Source organism: Alternaria arborescens (genome assembly GCF_004154835.1).
Source record: "Alternaria arborescens strain FERA 675 chromosome Unknown contig_12, whole genome shotgun sequence".
Classification (NCBI taxonomy): Eukaryota; Fungi; Ascomycota; class Dothideomycetes; order Pleosporales; family Pleosporaceae; genus Alternaria; species Alternaria arborescens.
Genome location: NW_021167867.1, coordinates 395,294 through 409,664, shown reverse-complemented (window position 1 = coordinate 409,664; position 14,371 = coordinate 395,294). Strand labels below are relative to the sequence as shown.

At 50.1% G+C, this 14,371-nt stretch overlaps 5 protein-coding genes across 5 annotated transcripts; 1 reads left to right on the top strand and 4 right to left on the bottom strand.

Moving 5' to 3' along the window:
- Positions 1–312: 312 nt before the first annotated feature.
- On the bottom strand, positions 313–1,153 carry AA0111_g5927 (hypothetical protein; the record flags this gene model as incomplete). The annotated part of the gene is made up of 2 exons (XM_028652093.1): positions 313–750; positions 812–1,153. 2 exons carry the CDS (start codon positions 1,151–1,153, stop codon positions 313–315), a joined length of 780 nt encoding a protein of 259 aa, XP_028506638.1.
- A 1,626-nt stretch (positions 1,154–2,779) lies between these two features.
- Positions 2,780–3,809, bottom strand: AA0111_g5926 (hypothetical protein; the record flags this gene model as incomplete). Its single annotated transcript, XM_028652092.1, has 6 exons — positions 2,780–2,841; positions 2,890–3,150; positions 3,205–3,288; positions 3,353–3,398; positions 3,631–3,643; positions 3,793–3,809. The coding sequence occupies 6 exons, from the start codon at positions 3,807–3,809 to the stop codon at positions 2,780–2,782; spliced, it is 483 nt and encodes a 160-aa protein (XP_028506457.1).
- A 465-nt stretch (positions 3,810–4,274) lies between these two features.
- AA0111_g5925 (hypothetical protein) lies at positions 4,275–4,711 on the top strand (the record flags this gene model as incomplete). The annotated part of the gene is made up of 2 exons (XM_028652091.1): positions 4,275–4,355; positions 4,412–4,711. The coding sequence occupies 2 exons, from the start codon at positions 4,275–4,277 to the stop codon at positions 4,709–4,711; spliced, it is 381 nt and encodes a 126-aa protein (XP_028506307.1).
- Positions 4,712–5,653: 942 nt separating this feature from the next.
- Positions 5,654–7,070, bottom strand: AA0111_g5924 (hypothetical protein; the record flags this gene model as incomplete). Its single annotated transcript, XM_028652090.1, has 2 exons — positions 5,654–6,873; positions 6,935–7,070. 2 exons carry the CDS (start codon positions 7,068–7,070, stop codon positions 5,654–5,656), a joined length of 1,356 nt encoding a protein of 451 aa, XP_028506458.1.
- A 6,205-nt stretch (positions 7,071–13,275) lies between these two features.
- AA0111_g5923 (hypothetical protein) lies at positions 13,276–14,271 on the bottom strand (the record flags this gene model as incomplete). Its single annotated transcript, XM_028652089.1, has 1 exon — positions 13,276–14,271. The coding sequence occupies one exon, from the start codon at positions 14,269–14,271 to the stop codon at positions 13,276–13,278; it is 996 nt and encodes a 331-aa protein (XP_028506460.1).
- Between the last annotated feature and the right edge of the window lie 100 nt (positions 14,272–14,371).

The following is a 14,371-nucleotide window of genomic DNA, read 5'->3' as shown; positions in this document are numbered from 1 at the left end:
ATCACTGGGTTGGCAATGGGTACATGATAGTAATGATTTGAATGGAATTCATATATGAGCAGTTCTACTTTTCCAAATCTCTCGGTGTAATCAACCCATCCTTTGCCGCCTGTCTGAGCCATCTCAAGCCATATCAGGAACGATACAAATAGTGAGTATACCGCAGTCTGGTTCTCAGGAGGTCTGCTTGAGGTCAACAAGGCTCTACTTTCAGACATCAGATAGGCAAGCATAATACAGCCAGGAGGTCGTGGGGCTTTTCGAAGCTCTCCAACGTGGTGTAATGGTAGGGGCAGGAGGTATACAACTTACTCAGATAGCCACTCCACCTCCACTAGCACCTCCACCTCGACCACCTCCAGAACGGCGCCTGTCTCCAATACTACCCCAAGGATTTCCACTTGGAGAAGAACCAGGTACCGGTGCCTTGCCTTTCTGCCCAGGCGCCTTAGGGACACTGTCGTCTGGAGGGGGACCAAAAGACGGGAAACTGATGTGTGGGAGCTGATTTGGAGTCGCACCAGCAGACCTAGCAGAGTTGACTGCTGTCTCATGAGAACGCATGGCTTTGATCGCTGGCGCTGTCGGAGGTAGCATGAGACCACCGTACTGCTGGTAGTGGCGGTACAGGAGTATATCGACAAGTGACCGGCTTTGACGAATCCAGTCCATGGAAGCGTGACCGAGTTCTGGATTGGCGATGCGGAGGATGAGTTCGTGGATCAAGGCAGGGTTTCGGTCGAAGTCATCCTGATTGTAAGTTAGTACCTTCTTGGAGCAATGGTTGAAAAGGAGATGAATGCGGACTTACGATGGTCTCGCTGAGGAATATGGCGTTATTCATGTCCGGGTCGTAATTGTAATTGGGACGAGCTTGTCCTGAGTTATCTCGGACTGTGTACGCCCAGCGCATGAATGGGGTTACAGACTCGCCATTCCAGCGCTGGAGAGGGGTTGGTACGTCTTCTCGGAGATGGTGGACAGTTGGAGGGATTCGGTGACCAGGAAGAGGAGGCTGGCCGACATGAGGAGGGGACAAGGGCTCAATACCGGTACGAGAAGGGATTCGGCCATGGCGAGGAGTGTTGTAGGGGTTTTGGGACGAAGATTGCCCGTCGCGTCGAGAAGGTTGGTTGGCTTGCGAATCAGACATCCTGGCGGTTCACTGAAAGAAGATTTTTGCAGGATATGTAAGGGAGATTTGAACCAGAAGGATAAATGCTATATATATGATCTAGAGATGTTGTGAAGGTAGCTCTGGAATTTTCATCAATAAGAGGGTTAAGGAAGGAGGAAGTTCATTATATATCTCAGTAGCGGAGATCATATTGAGATGAGGGGCGTTTGCTTTCGAGCGTGACCTTGGATTTTTTGAGATAAGGTGTGCGTGAGAGAATGTATCTGTGACGCTTTTGAGCAGGTTTGCGCTCACTTCTAGTCATGAGGAAGAAAACCTGCGTTTGCAATTATACATAGGTAGGTAGCTATGGTAGTGCGTGGAAAGAGGCAAGTCTTCAGGTTAGTGTCTTATAACAAGTCAGTTTCCAGATTGATTATAGTTCAAGTGAACCGACTAAGGGTTTTCGGCTTAATGGTGTGGGCAAGAAAGTGAAATGATAGCTAAGGCCGTTGAGACATGAATAGCGTTGATCATGAACACTGCCTATTACAAAGACCATCGATACTAAATCTACACTATGAGTACATCAATACATAACGCCTTAGGTGACTCTTCTGCTTACTTACTTTGCCCAGGATGGAGCTCGTTCTGTCTTGCCCTACTGGACGTTTGTGAAGAAGAAAACTTACCTTCTCCAACAAGTTGATTAGATTGCCACGGCTTGCTGGTGAACGGTAGAGAACGTCGGTTCAAAGGTTCTTCCTGTGACACATGATTATACCATGCACAAGGGCCCCTTTTCCAGAAAGAGTGTGCTAGGCTCGTGACATATCAGAGACGCCCACAAACAGATGAGTCCGCTACAGACTTCTAGCGTGAATAAATCTCCTCCGTATTGCGAGTTGTTAACGCATCAAATCCGCCGCAAGGGCTCAGCATCGGAGCGCGCGCGCAGGAATCGGTATTGGTGTAGCCGTGGTTACCATACTACTTATGCTCGTTGCGCTCTTAGCCTGGAAGGTAGAAAACAGAAGAAGACAGGAGCGCCGTGCCACTGTAGAGTTACCGCATAACCCTCTCCACGAGAAGTACCAAGAAATGAGCTGTTATCCTGCAGCGCCACCCGCCGAACTGTATGCAGGGAATGTAGCCGTAGAGATGGCATGTAGGGATCCAGCGGAATTAAAAACCGGACATAAGACGATACCGCAAGAAGAGCGACCCTATGGCCTTGACGATCGAAAACTCGTTTTGCAGCCGTAGAAGAGCGAAAAGACATCGTAATCATATCGTCTGACACTCACCAACGACTACACCACGTTGCTACTAATGAGGAAATTCAAGACACACAATGACTATGATGAAACAAATGCATTTCGTTTACACGCGCAGAATGAAATTGATGAGACCCTAGAATACACGCCGTCAAATGGATCGCAAGTGCATCTCAACCGATGCCATTATTTACCACCTCGCTTCCCAACTTCGAAGCCCTCGTTGTCCTTCCGTTCGAATAATACATGGAGACGTAAGACATGCCACGCATGTTGGTGTTGCGCGTCATATGTGTAGATTGCTGAACGACTTTGCGTATCGATGCCGTTACATGATTGCTGCAGGTAGGTATTGTCATATCTGCAATGGAGGCTGCGTAATCGTCTAGCACTTGGCGTCACTGGCCTTGGAGTTCATGAGCAGGGCGACAATGAGTCCGTAAAGACCTGGTGTATGTCAGTGTAAGCCTTCATCGCGATCGGCGAGTAACGTACCCAAGACTTCGGCGAAAATGAGAATCAAAATCATTCCGACGAACAACCTAGGCTGCTGAGCGGTTCCTCGTACACCGGCGTCACCAACAATGCCGATCGCGAAACCAGCAGCCATACCCGACAGGCCGACGGCGAGACCAGCACCAAGCTGGATGAAGTTGGCAAAGAGCGAAGACTCCTGTGTAAACCCGTTGGAGATCAACACGGACACGACGAGACCGTAAATACAAATAATCCCCGCCATGACAACGGGAATAATGTCTGAAGCATGTTAATTATGTTACGACATTACGGAGTCCATTGGTCTAGGCGTACTCTTGACAATCAGGTCAGGGCGGAGGACACCCATGGCCGAGACACCAACACCGGCCTTAGCGGTTCCGTAGGCAGCGCCGAAACCTGTAGATGGGTATACCAAGTCAGTACTTGTTTCACATGCAGTTCGCAAAGAGATAATACGTACATGCGAACACGATAGCTGACGTGCAGCCCATCGCGCCGAAGAAAGGCTATTTGCTCATTAGCCTAGTTCTTTGGGTAAACATGGCGCAGTCTGTCGCGTCGACAATGTTGATATCGAGATGCAAGCTGAAGCGACAGGAAGCAAGTAGTCAAACAACAGCCAATATGCTAAAGACTATGCTATGCGATGTTGATGGTTGTTCGAGCTACGTGATGGAAGGAGGTCGTCGCGGTGCCATCGCGTCGGGAGGCGAAGCGGAGGTTGGTTCGAGGACTTACAGCATAGACGGGGCTGCATTCATCGTGTTAGCTAGTGTTCGTGTTGTACGCCAATAAGGAAGCTTCTCCGATGCTCAGTCGACAGTCGCGAGCCCAGCTTATCTCCAAGAGGCAAGCTGGAGCTGCCTGCATGTGAGACAAGGGAGCTCCGTGTTCACTCACCAAAGTTCGGAGACCATCTTTGCGGTGGTGTATGTAATCGACGAGTCGTCTAAAAGGGTGTCGAGATCTTTATTGAGATGGACGGGAGTCGTGGATGCGGCGACGGGAGGCGGTTGTGATGTCGAGGAGTGGTGACGATGGTTGGCGAAGAGCTGGACGTCGCTCGCCTCGACACTATACCCATCCGGTCACTAGCCTGCGGCATCACGTGTGCCAAGACCGATAATCTTCGTAGCTATGAACTTTTCGGTTTCTCCATTCTAAATTTCTAAACTACCACCTCTCCACTACAATCCGGGCGAGCAAGCAGTGTAAGTCGCATACCTACAGTCTCTCCGATCTACTGTCGGCGCATACCTACAGTCTAATCCTTCACACTCTTGTCGCATCTTAGACTCTCGTCGCATTACTCACATCTCATAGGAATCCTCCTTCGGACGAGCTTCAGCAGTGAACCCTACCATCACCACACCTCTACTACCATGGCCGAAGACAACAGCGCCGCATGGCCCCAGGCCGACCAGGCTCTCTCTCAGGAGATCCTCGACCTTGTGCAGCAGGCTGTGAGTTCTCTAATCCCAACAGAGACTTTTCGAGACATGTACTGACTTGGTGCCAGACCCACTACAGGCAGTTGAAGAAGGGAGCCAACGAGGCCACCAAGACTCTCAACCGTGGTATCAGCGAGTTGATCATCCTCGCGGCCGACACCTCCCCTCTCGCCATCCTTTTGCACTTGCCCCTCCTTTGCGAGGACAAGAACGTCCCGTACGTCTACGTCCCATCCAAGATGGCTCTCGGCCGCGCTTGTGGTGTCGCCAGACCCGTTATCGCTGCCAGCATCACGACCAACGAAGCTTCCGATCTCATGGGACAGATCCGCACCCTCAAGGATAAGGTCGAGCGCCTCCAGATCTAAGCCAACAGGGCTGCTACTGGTACAAGGGATTGCAAGAGGTAGAGACTTGTTTCGCAATACTGGAAGGTTTACGTAGCGACAAGATGTCAGAGACCTGGGATGAAATACGCCCATTGTCTCTGTACGTAGACCGAGAATGAAATGCCGAGCGCAAGTCGGCATCGACTCTGCCAAAACTGAACTTCTAGCCTGCATGCTGTCTTGATCTTGTGTAATGCGCGATTATTCTAGTGTTAACAGATACAGAAATTTGCTGGCGCATGATTCAGTTGCAAGTAGAGCGCATTCATCTTCTCTCCAATGCAGCGCTAGGCTAAAAGCCTCAAGTATAGAATCTGTACGAGCTCTATACAGATGCTTGTACAAGATGGATGTGACTGCGTAGGCCAAACGCAGCGCTACGTTTCTAAGCCTCTGCCTCGGCCGTTTTTATGCGATGCTCTCAGCAATATTACGTCACGTCTGTCGGGGGCTCGGTACCCTGACTCTGTACTCCGAATCTTTCGAGCTGTGATTGCTATGTGATTTGAGTTACGCAGGCCGGACTGTGTAGCCACTTATGTCTTCGACCTAGCCCAGTGCGTTAATGCTATTCAGTTCAGAGCAAAACCACGTGGGCCATTTCAAGCTAGCCGGCGGGTACCTTACATCCGCTCGCGCCAGCATCGGGCATCCCAAGCGAATCTGTCAATCAAGAGAACATCGAAAGACTCACAGATTATTGTTCTCATCACGTAACGCGGAAAAACAGCGAAACTCAACCTAATATTTTACTATTGTCATTCAATGACAAAGCACGTCTATAGAATTCCAAAAAGCCATCAAAGGAAACACGCCGAAGCTGTTACAGATGAAAATAATAGAAAGCTACTGTCCGTCGCTAGCCCATCATTCGCCAAGCTGCAAGTGGAATTGCATAGACTTTTGGCATCAGTGTTGCGTCTACATGCCCATATACGCCAGATAAATAGCTGTAGTGATAGCCGGTATGACAACTGTAGTCATGGCAGAAGGACTGATAGATCTGGCAACCACCGCTTGACTCTGCGCCGGCGCAATTCCTCCAATGTCGTTGTTCTTGCATGATGTGGCAGAGCACTTGTGATAGATGCTCATGGCATTCGCATTGCCGCAGATCTCGTTGGCATTGCCCACACAAGGCTTCGAGCAGGAGCCCATGATACCATCCTTGGGTGCGTACTTGGGATTGAGGTTGTTGTTGCAGAAACATTCGTTGCCATTTTCAGGCGCTGCGTAGGCGAAGCCACGATTATTGCAGTAGTCGACGCAAATCTCCACCGTCATGTAGTCATTGTACGTCCGCGAACCATTCATGGCTCTATCGCTCACGTTGTCCGTGCCACATCCAAGATACTCCCATTTCTGGATCGCAGTCAGGTCGATGTAGTTGGTAGAGCGGCCGGAACCAAGTGTTGGTGAAGTTCCAGAGCAGGTTCCTGATGTGACGCGCTCTGGACCATAGGTGACGGGGTTGCAGCCAGGGAGTGCGGCAAGCTTTCCACTCGTTGACTCGTTGACAGATGTTGGTAGCTTGCAGTCATTGCATTCTTGGTCAGTGAACATAGTGACCGCGGCGCAATCCTCAACCCGACCTGAGTCGTCCGTGCAGGTATCAATCGCCACCTGGAGTACGTCGACATCCCAGCCGTTGAAGAAGTCACCGTGGAATCCGAAGCCAGTTGCATCTCCTTGGGCGAAGACAAATGGATTCTGTCCATCAACCCATTGATCGCTGAACAGGGCCGTATCATAGAGAAGCTCGAAGAAGATCGACACCGTGTGGACAGGATGAGAAGACGGACAGTTGCCACCGTTGTATATGTTGCCGTCTGGGTAGCTCATATGACTCTTGTGGTCCACAGAATCGAGGTTGACTCCATCCCAACACTGGGGAAAGTAAACCTGGGCTCGCATTCCGCCTGGACATGGAATATCAGGAAAACCGTTAGTTTCAGGTTTGTTCGCACCAAGACAGTTGAATGAGATGCCCTGAGCGGCAAGACTACCATCATAGGTGCGGGTGAACGGGTCACCAGCGACCATGCGGAAGCCTTGTGGAAATGCATGCAGTTTCTCTGTCTGATTGTCTCCACGACGTTGGAGATAGTAAACGGTCATGCCGCCATTGGTGTCGCTTGGGTCTAGATACAGGCGTACGAACTTATTATGTTTCTCTTATGTAGCTTGTGCAGGAACATTTACCGCCCATGACAGGAACTGGAGCGAAGCCAGATCCATCTTTGTATTTGACACAAAGTTGAGGTGTCCAGTAGTTAGACATATCCTCCTTGATTGTGCATGATGAGCACTTCGAAGCTTGGGTGTCTGCGTAAGTCATAGAGGCTTTGAAACCTGCGCCACCGGAGATTGTATGGACGTGACCAGAAACGGCCCCGGGACTGACGATAGGATCAAGTCGCTCCCGGAAATTTCTTCCGGGGCAAGACATGCGAAAAAACGCGTCCGAACAAGCAGCAAGCCCAAGGGTAAGAAGAACATTGTTGGTGAACATATCGATGAGATGCTAGCAAGGTAGCTTGAGGCAATGAGATTGAAGTGCTGATGTTGAATTAAGAGAATGCATATAGGCACCTTTATACATACTCAGAGACAGACGACTTGTGATTGTGAGTACTGAGCTTGTGTGACAGATGTAAGAACTGTAAAGCATGGGACGCTAGGAAGATGATGATGGTAATGTCTTTGTTAAGCAGTAGTTTCGAAGGTTTAGGTTAAGTTATTCAGCCCAGATTCACAATAAGATGTATCAAAGTGAAGGAGGTGATCCTAGTCCGTGGCGTCTTGGGCTGCTTGCTCACTCTCGATCATCGTGCGGGATATGTCTTTGGCTGCTACCGCAACAGCCCCACACCATATTTCCGCTTAATCTTATGTTTGAGGGAAGAGACCAGATGACAGTTCACCTTGTAGCTCTAATTAGGGCAGTAAGGCTCGGTACCTATACACGCGCTTTACATGAACGTATATCACCTCGCCAATGTGAAGGAAGTCATATTTCCGCGACATCGACATCGTCATCGAGAAATGATATGCAACTGTTCCGAGTAGTAACAACGAGTAGCGCAGATTGCTGGATGCGATAGTGGCATACATGAGGATGTGGACCGTCCGAACCCGCTCTTACGGAAGGCGCACTTTACCATGACGCCAAGACGAAATCGCAAGCCCCATTCGATAGCGACCAACGATTGCCCGGCGTATTGGCATTTCTCAGAACCGTCTTGATGCTGTCGATTAGCAAGCGGTGATTCCCAAGATTGTAAAAGCAGTAGAACGCAACCGTCGCCTGTAGTTGACGATGGCCGTTAGCGTTGTCGCTAGCCGAAATCGTCGGAGCTGCGTTGAGCGAGCGATTGCGGATGCGGCACGTGGGCCTTCGTACCTCTGCCCACGGTCTCCGCAGGATGAACCTGCTGCGAACTCCTGAGCAAAACACAAATGATGCTCTTCATCCGCCCCTGCCGCATACGCTTCCATGTGATGAAGCTCCGACATCGACTGAAATCCTTCAACGACTAGAAATACCGATAGGTCCGGTGTCGCAGTTTCCACACCCTATGGTCAGCGCCTTATCCACCGCTGTTTAACGATTGGGTCTCAGGAAGTGTGAAAGTAGCACAACTTCTCCGTCAGCAGCCACCGACCGAATTATCGCGTTGATAGTGCTCAGTACCACAATGCAAGTGGTGTTGATGAGGAGGCGAGACAAAGGGGCATCTCCACTATGTGGCGCATGGTACAACTCCTACGACAACTCCAACATGCATATCGTCTTCCGAATACAGAATATGGGGCTCGATCCATAGGGATTGGGCTTTTACTTTCCCATGACTTGTTTCGAGGGCTTCTAACGCGATGTGGTCGCTGGACCGAGCCGGATCTGCAAGTACCATGGTACGACTCTACCTACGATCATCTTAACAAAATCGCCCGGACAATGAGGCAATTGCAAGGAAGATCACCATGTCTTCCCTGGATGGACTATATCACATAAGGTATCTTGTGTGATATTCACCAACAGGAACAAAAACGAGGGAGGTACCGCTGTCAGTTTTGCCAAGTCAGGCGACACCACGGCTGCAAACGTTGTCAAAGTGGGGACACTGCTCTGGAAGGCTACCGTTACTATGTATTACTCCAGTGTATATCCTGCATGCAGGAGGTCATATTCCCGGAACTTACAAGAACACCTGCCCTCAGTCATCCCCCTCGTCTGAGGCATCGGTATTGACCCGTATTGTCGAGCGACTGGTAGATACATCCGGCGATTGCATGTGGTTTCCAGCTTCAGATCCTAACATACGCTTTTGGTATGGTAGTTGCGGCCCGCTGCCACCTTGGTCCGCAACACTTGGCAACGCTGACGACGAGGCTGAACGTACGACGGCCTTCGATGGTTGGCCATGTGATCTACCCGGTATCTGGGAAACGCTATACTCACTTGGGTATTACCTGCGAGAAACGCAATCAACACGTGCTCCAGGAATACAAAGTGGAGTCGATATGACTTGATACGGAGCATACACATTCCGTTTAACTAGGTTAGTATCCACCCCCTAACATCGCGGGGGCTAGTAGCCACGAGATCTGACATTCCAAATTTTCTTCAGGTAGGCTGATAGTACCGTAGATCGTCTGATTACACGTCACCATCTTCCTACACAACACTTGCTGAGACTGTACAAACTGTGTTTGGCTGCTGTTGCTGACAATCCCTAGCGACAAGGTGAGTTATGACTGTACGGAATGCATGTGAGACATACACTAACTTCGCATCTCCACAACTGTAGTGGAGGCAACGGTTATCGTCTTTCCTGCGAAGTATGGTCGAGCTACGCCATAATTCAAGTGCTCGCACTGAACAACGACGCTACGCTGCTAAGTCCAACTTCTGCAGCCCACTCCTATTCTTCGATCGTGGATCGGGACCTCATGGGATAGCGTTACAATATGGTACAGTTTTCTACCAACGTTGAAGGTGTCAGACGACTGTTGAATACTGTACTACCTCAACTTTGATCGCAGTCTATACTTCGAAGCTTCGGACAGCTGAAATCTTCTGCCAAGCCAGCAAACACGTTGAGTCAACTAAATGTAAGAGATGGATGACATCAAGCCTGTGTTTGGGCATCGATTTGCGCCAGTGATTATTCTCATGCGAACCATCGCGAGATAAATTCTCCCTATCGGCCCGTTTTGGAACCCCGATTATAATTGTAGTGTTGGCTTCTTGGTTACAAGCAGCCGAACACCACCAATACCAACACTATGGTTAAGATCGATATCCCTAGAAAGTCGCGCCGTTGGTTTGTATCTGAACGACTTCTACCAAGCTCTTCAATGGCTTTGCCCTATGCCAAGCTAAGTGGATCCGTGAAACGACAGGCTCCCAAGGCTCGAACTTGCGTTCTGTTCAACCTTGGTAACGGCACGCTTGGTCAGCCAATATGCAGACGTACCCAACTAGCATTCCATGCCAACAAGACAGCTTATCTGCGAAAGCCACCAATGAGCAGCTATTGCGATTAGCGAATCACAGAGTAGTGCAATCTGGTAATTGTAGCAGCTGAAACGAACTAGCACTTGCGGTCCCAACGTTGACATCGACAGCAATCAGCCACCACATTTGCATGCTCCAGACTCTAATTATCACGTCGTCCAAGTGGTGTAAGCTCACCGCAACTTCCACCATGAGCCACCGCAACTTCCATGAGTGGCTGGCACTACGCAGAGTGTAAGGTCTACTCTTACCAGGAGAGCCTTTAGAGCTAACGGGGGGTTGGATTGTGTTCATCTGCAGATGACGGGCTGAAAAACTGCTTGCCTTTGATCGTGCTGAGGCTGAGCGTGAGGGCCTCCGAGGGGGTAAAAACCCCTAGATTCGAAATGCTGTCTCACGATATGATGAACTTCCGAATTTTCTGAGTCACGTAATATCGGCCGCCACGGCAGTATCGGCTTTCGTACCATCGGCTTCCTCAACACTACATCGCAACCGTCAATTCACTCCCGAAAGGGGCATCGAACTGCGGCATCTGTGACAGGCAACCCACGTGTACCCCGCGGATCGAGGTCGCTTACACCTAGTTCTAGAACTAAAAAGGGCTGACAATCTATCTTGAGGCCCAAGTGGCGATTACCAACCCACATGGCCAGTGCACATGGGCAATTCTTCACATGCGCCAATATAGACGTGACATGCGCGGGCACGTCAGATGTCAGAAATGCCAGATCCGCGGGAGACGGACCTCAACTAACCTGCTAGTCTGAGAACGGTTGATTGGCCAAGGGTGTTCGACCCGGCGCATGTCTTTGGTACACTTACAATACACCAAGCCTCATCTCGTTTCTTTCAGCCTGGGTATCACGGATCCACCATGCTCCACCACGTTTATACTCTCACCCGCCCACATCCAACGGCTCAGACGGCGCGTGAAGCCAATTTAAGTACTAAAGAAGGGTACGGGTGCTAAACGCGCTTGTGTGACTTCCACCAGTATGCTGCTCGCATAATCTCTCTAGCACGAACGACGCATACCAATGTGACGGGCCTGGTCATCCTGGATAATACGCCAAGGACGAAGACTAACACAGCAACATTTCGGGGTGACCGACGAAAGAGGGGACATGATACGATAATCACACAAAGAGACGCAGGGACTCATTGTCTGAGGAAGGTTCGGCGTGTAAGGAGGGGAGCAAAGCTGAGAGTTTCGCGACAAGAACCTAAGCGAAGCGAGCTCTGTCTGTCATCGATGATGGCCTGATCACCAAGAAGGAAGACAAGCTGAGACGTTTGTTGGCATCTGGCATCAAGGCGGGGATTTAGCCACAGGCCACGAGTACGTTGAGTCCAGCTCGGTACCAACGACATGCCACTCGCCCACTGCAGACGCCCTGTGTAGGAAGAACGTCTGGACCGCTGTTGTGTGTCGCCCATCGAAACACCTTTTCGTTGTAAAGGGTGTTGCGATTCCTTTTGGAAAAGGCGCTGAGGAGGCTGAGATGCAGTATCACGGTGAAGAGACAGCTCTCGACGCTCTACGCCATCTACAAGCCGACACAGCATAAACGCACGTGGTAAAAGTCCAGTCGAGACACTCTCGCACTGACACCGCGCATGTTATTCCCGTTTTCTGCTGTCTCTTGCTCTCTCCATTCGACGATATTACGCCAAGACACGAAAAAGCAATCCCTAGCCACCTACCGCCACTTTGCGCCTCTACCAGACTACTAGCTCGCAAAAAAAAAGCAGCTTGTTAGTCGCCCCGAGGGGGAAGTAGGGTCTTGAACCTTGTTTCCCTGTCGTCACATCTTTTCTGAGGTACCGAGCAGGCATAGTCTGGGTTCCGCGGAAGCAGACACCCTGAACCTGGCTAACGTTTGCGGTGTAGGGCCAATCCCAATATGGGCGCATTGCTTTGTTGAACCACGGTGGAGTACTGCTCTTGATCGACGTGGGCGATCGGCGGTGCTTTTCTCATCGTTCGCTGATTGTGACTATCCACTATTCTTTTGGAGGGGGTGAGTTTAACCCCTTGATTGGTGTTGGGCGAGCGTAGGGGTGGGATGTATATATGGAGGGTATGTCTCCTTGTATAGAATCTCTATCCAACCATCAACTCAATCAGCTGCATCAGCTTTTCCAATCGAACATCTCTTATACAAAATACATCTTACTTGGTATTACAGAGCGATCTTACCACACATCGCTTCGTCACTACAGCGGCAAGACATATCACAACCACTGGGATACCATATGCTCCTGAGTCAATCACAACTACAACCACAAATCAACAATATGCCATCAAAAGGCTGGACAACACTCCCACCCTGCCCAGGCCCACCACCAAACCGGCCCCTACCTCCACTACCTTCAAAGTCATAACCACATCGAGTGGAGGAGTGAAAACGACGTCGACGCCATCAGTCGAGTCGAGCAGGAGGAAAGCAGAATACCCACATGTGTACGATACGATACTTTGCCGCGACTTCAGCTTGGAAGGATTCGTAGGAGGAGACAGAGGATTTGATTCAATTCTTTGGTGACGGAGAGTGACTTGCTAGAGTTTAACTCATTGTACGAGATTTGGTTTGAAAGGGCTTCATTCAATTCTTGGAGAGTGAAGATCGACTTGCTAGAGTCTGGCCTATTATGAGAGATGTATGTGAAAGGGCTTGGGGCGAATTACGCCTATTGCGAGGCATGGAACAATGGTTCCGTAGTCGAATTGGGCGAAACAATGACAGAGTTCTCTTGATGCAATATGCACAGTCACATGTCGTGATCAATCAGCCCCGATATGCATGAAGTGACTACCACGGCTACCTACGTCCATACACCAGTCTCTAGTGTAGGCGGATACGATCTGCAGCGTTAGTACCCTCTTGGATTTGACGTATTGCTTGGTATCGCACGACTTGGGTAATGTTAACCGACGGAAGCATGCAGCCTACGATAGAGTGACTTGAAACAATCTTCATCCGAGGATGTTGTTATTATCAACTACAAAACCAGGCTTTTACTTTCCTCCTGGGAAGACAAGGCCATTGTCGTGCCTGACCTTCTGCATGATCGCCAAAGTATCCCTGCTATGCTGCTCCAGTCTTCCTAGCGCAGCCTCGTCCTTATCTTCAATGCATCTCGCAAACTCTCTTGCCTCTTCAATCAAGTTCAGCTTCTCAGGCGTCTTGACTCCTTGTACTTCTTCCCTTGACTTCTTCTTAGGATCCCAGAAAGTGATCTTGTCGATGTCGGTGATGGTTGGTACAATCAGGGTGCCCTTCTCGCCATAGATCTCAGATGGTGCATCAGAGTTGTAGATCTTGGAATGGCATAGGTGTACAGTGAAGTTGGGGTAGTGGAGAATCAAGCGACCGGCACCGTCAGCTCCCGTTGCGATCTTGACAGGGTAGTACTGCGAAGAGGTGGGTGCGCCAAAGAGATCGACGGCTGCAGCCACACAGTATACCCCCAAGTCGACGAGAGCGCCACCGCCCATCTCGAGATTGAAGATGTTTGGTACTTCGCCTTGCAGAACCTTCTCGTAGCGTGAAGAGTACTGGGCGAAGGTGATAGAGGCGCCGTACAGGGGACCAAGGTCGGAGATCTTTTCCTTGAGGAGTTTGAAATTTGCTTCTTGGATGTGGCGGAACGCCTCAACAAGAACGACCTTCTTCTGTTTGGCTAGCTTGAACAGATCATCCAACTCCTCGACTGTGCTGCATGAGGGCTTCTCCAAGATGACATTCTTGCCTGCATTGAGAAACAGTTTGGCTTGCTCGTAGTGTAGGATGTTCGGGCTGGCGATATAGATTGTGTCAATCTTGTCTTGTGCTAGGGCATTGAGGTCGGTGTATGTGGTGATTTGCTTGCCCTCGTACTTGGATGCAAACTCTTTGGCAGTCTCTTCCTTTCGTGAGTAGACTGCGGACAGGTTGTATTTCCCAGTCGCGTGTGCGGCTTCAACAAAAGAATGGGTGATCCAGTTGGTTCCGATGATCGCGAGGTTAATCATGTTGGCGGTGTTATTGTTCCGGTGGTTAAAGTGATTGAGTGCGAATGGAGAAGACGAGACGCCTGATATATATGTCGTTCGCGTCGAGGGGCAGTCGCGT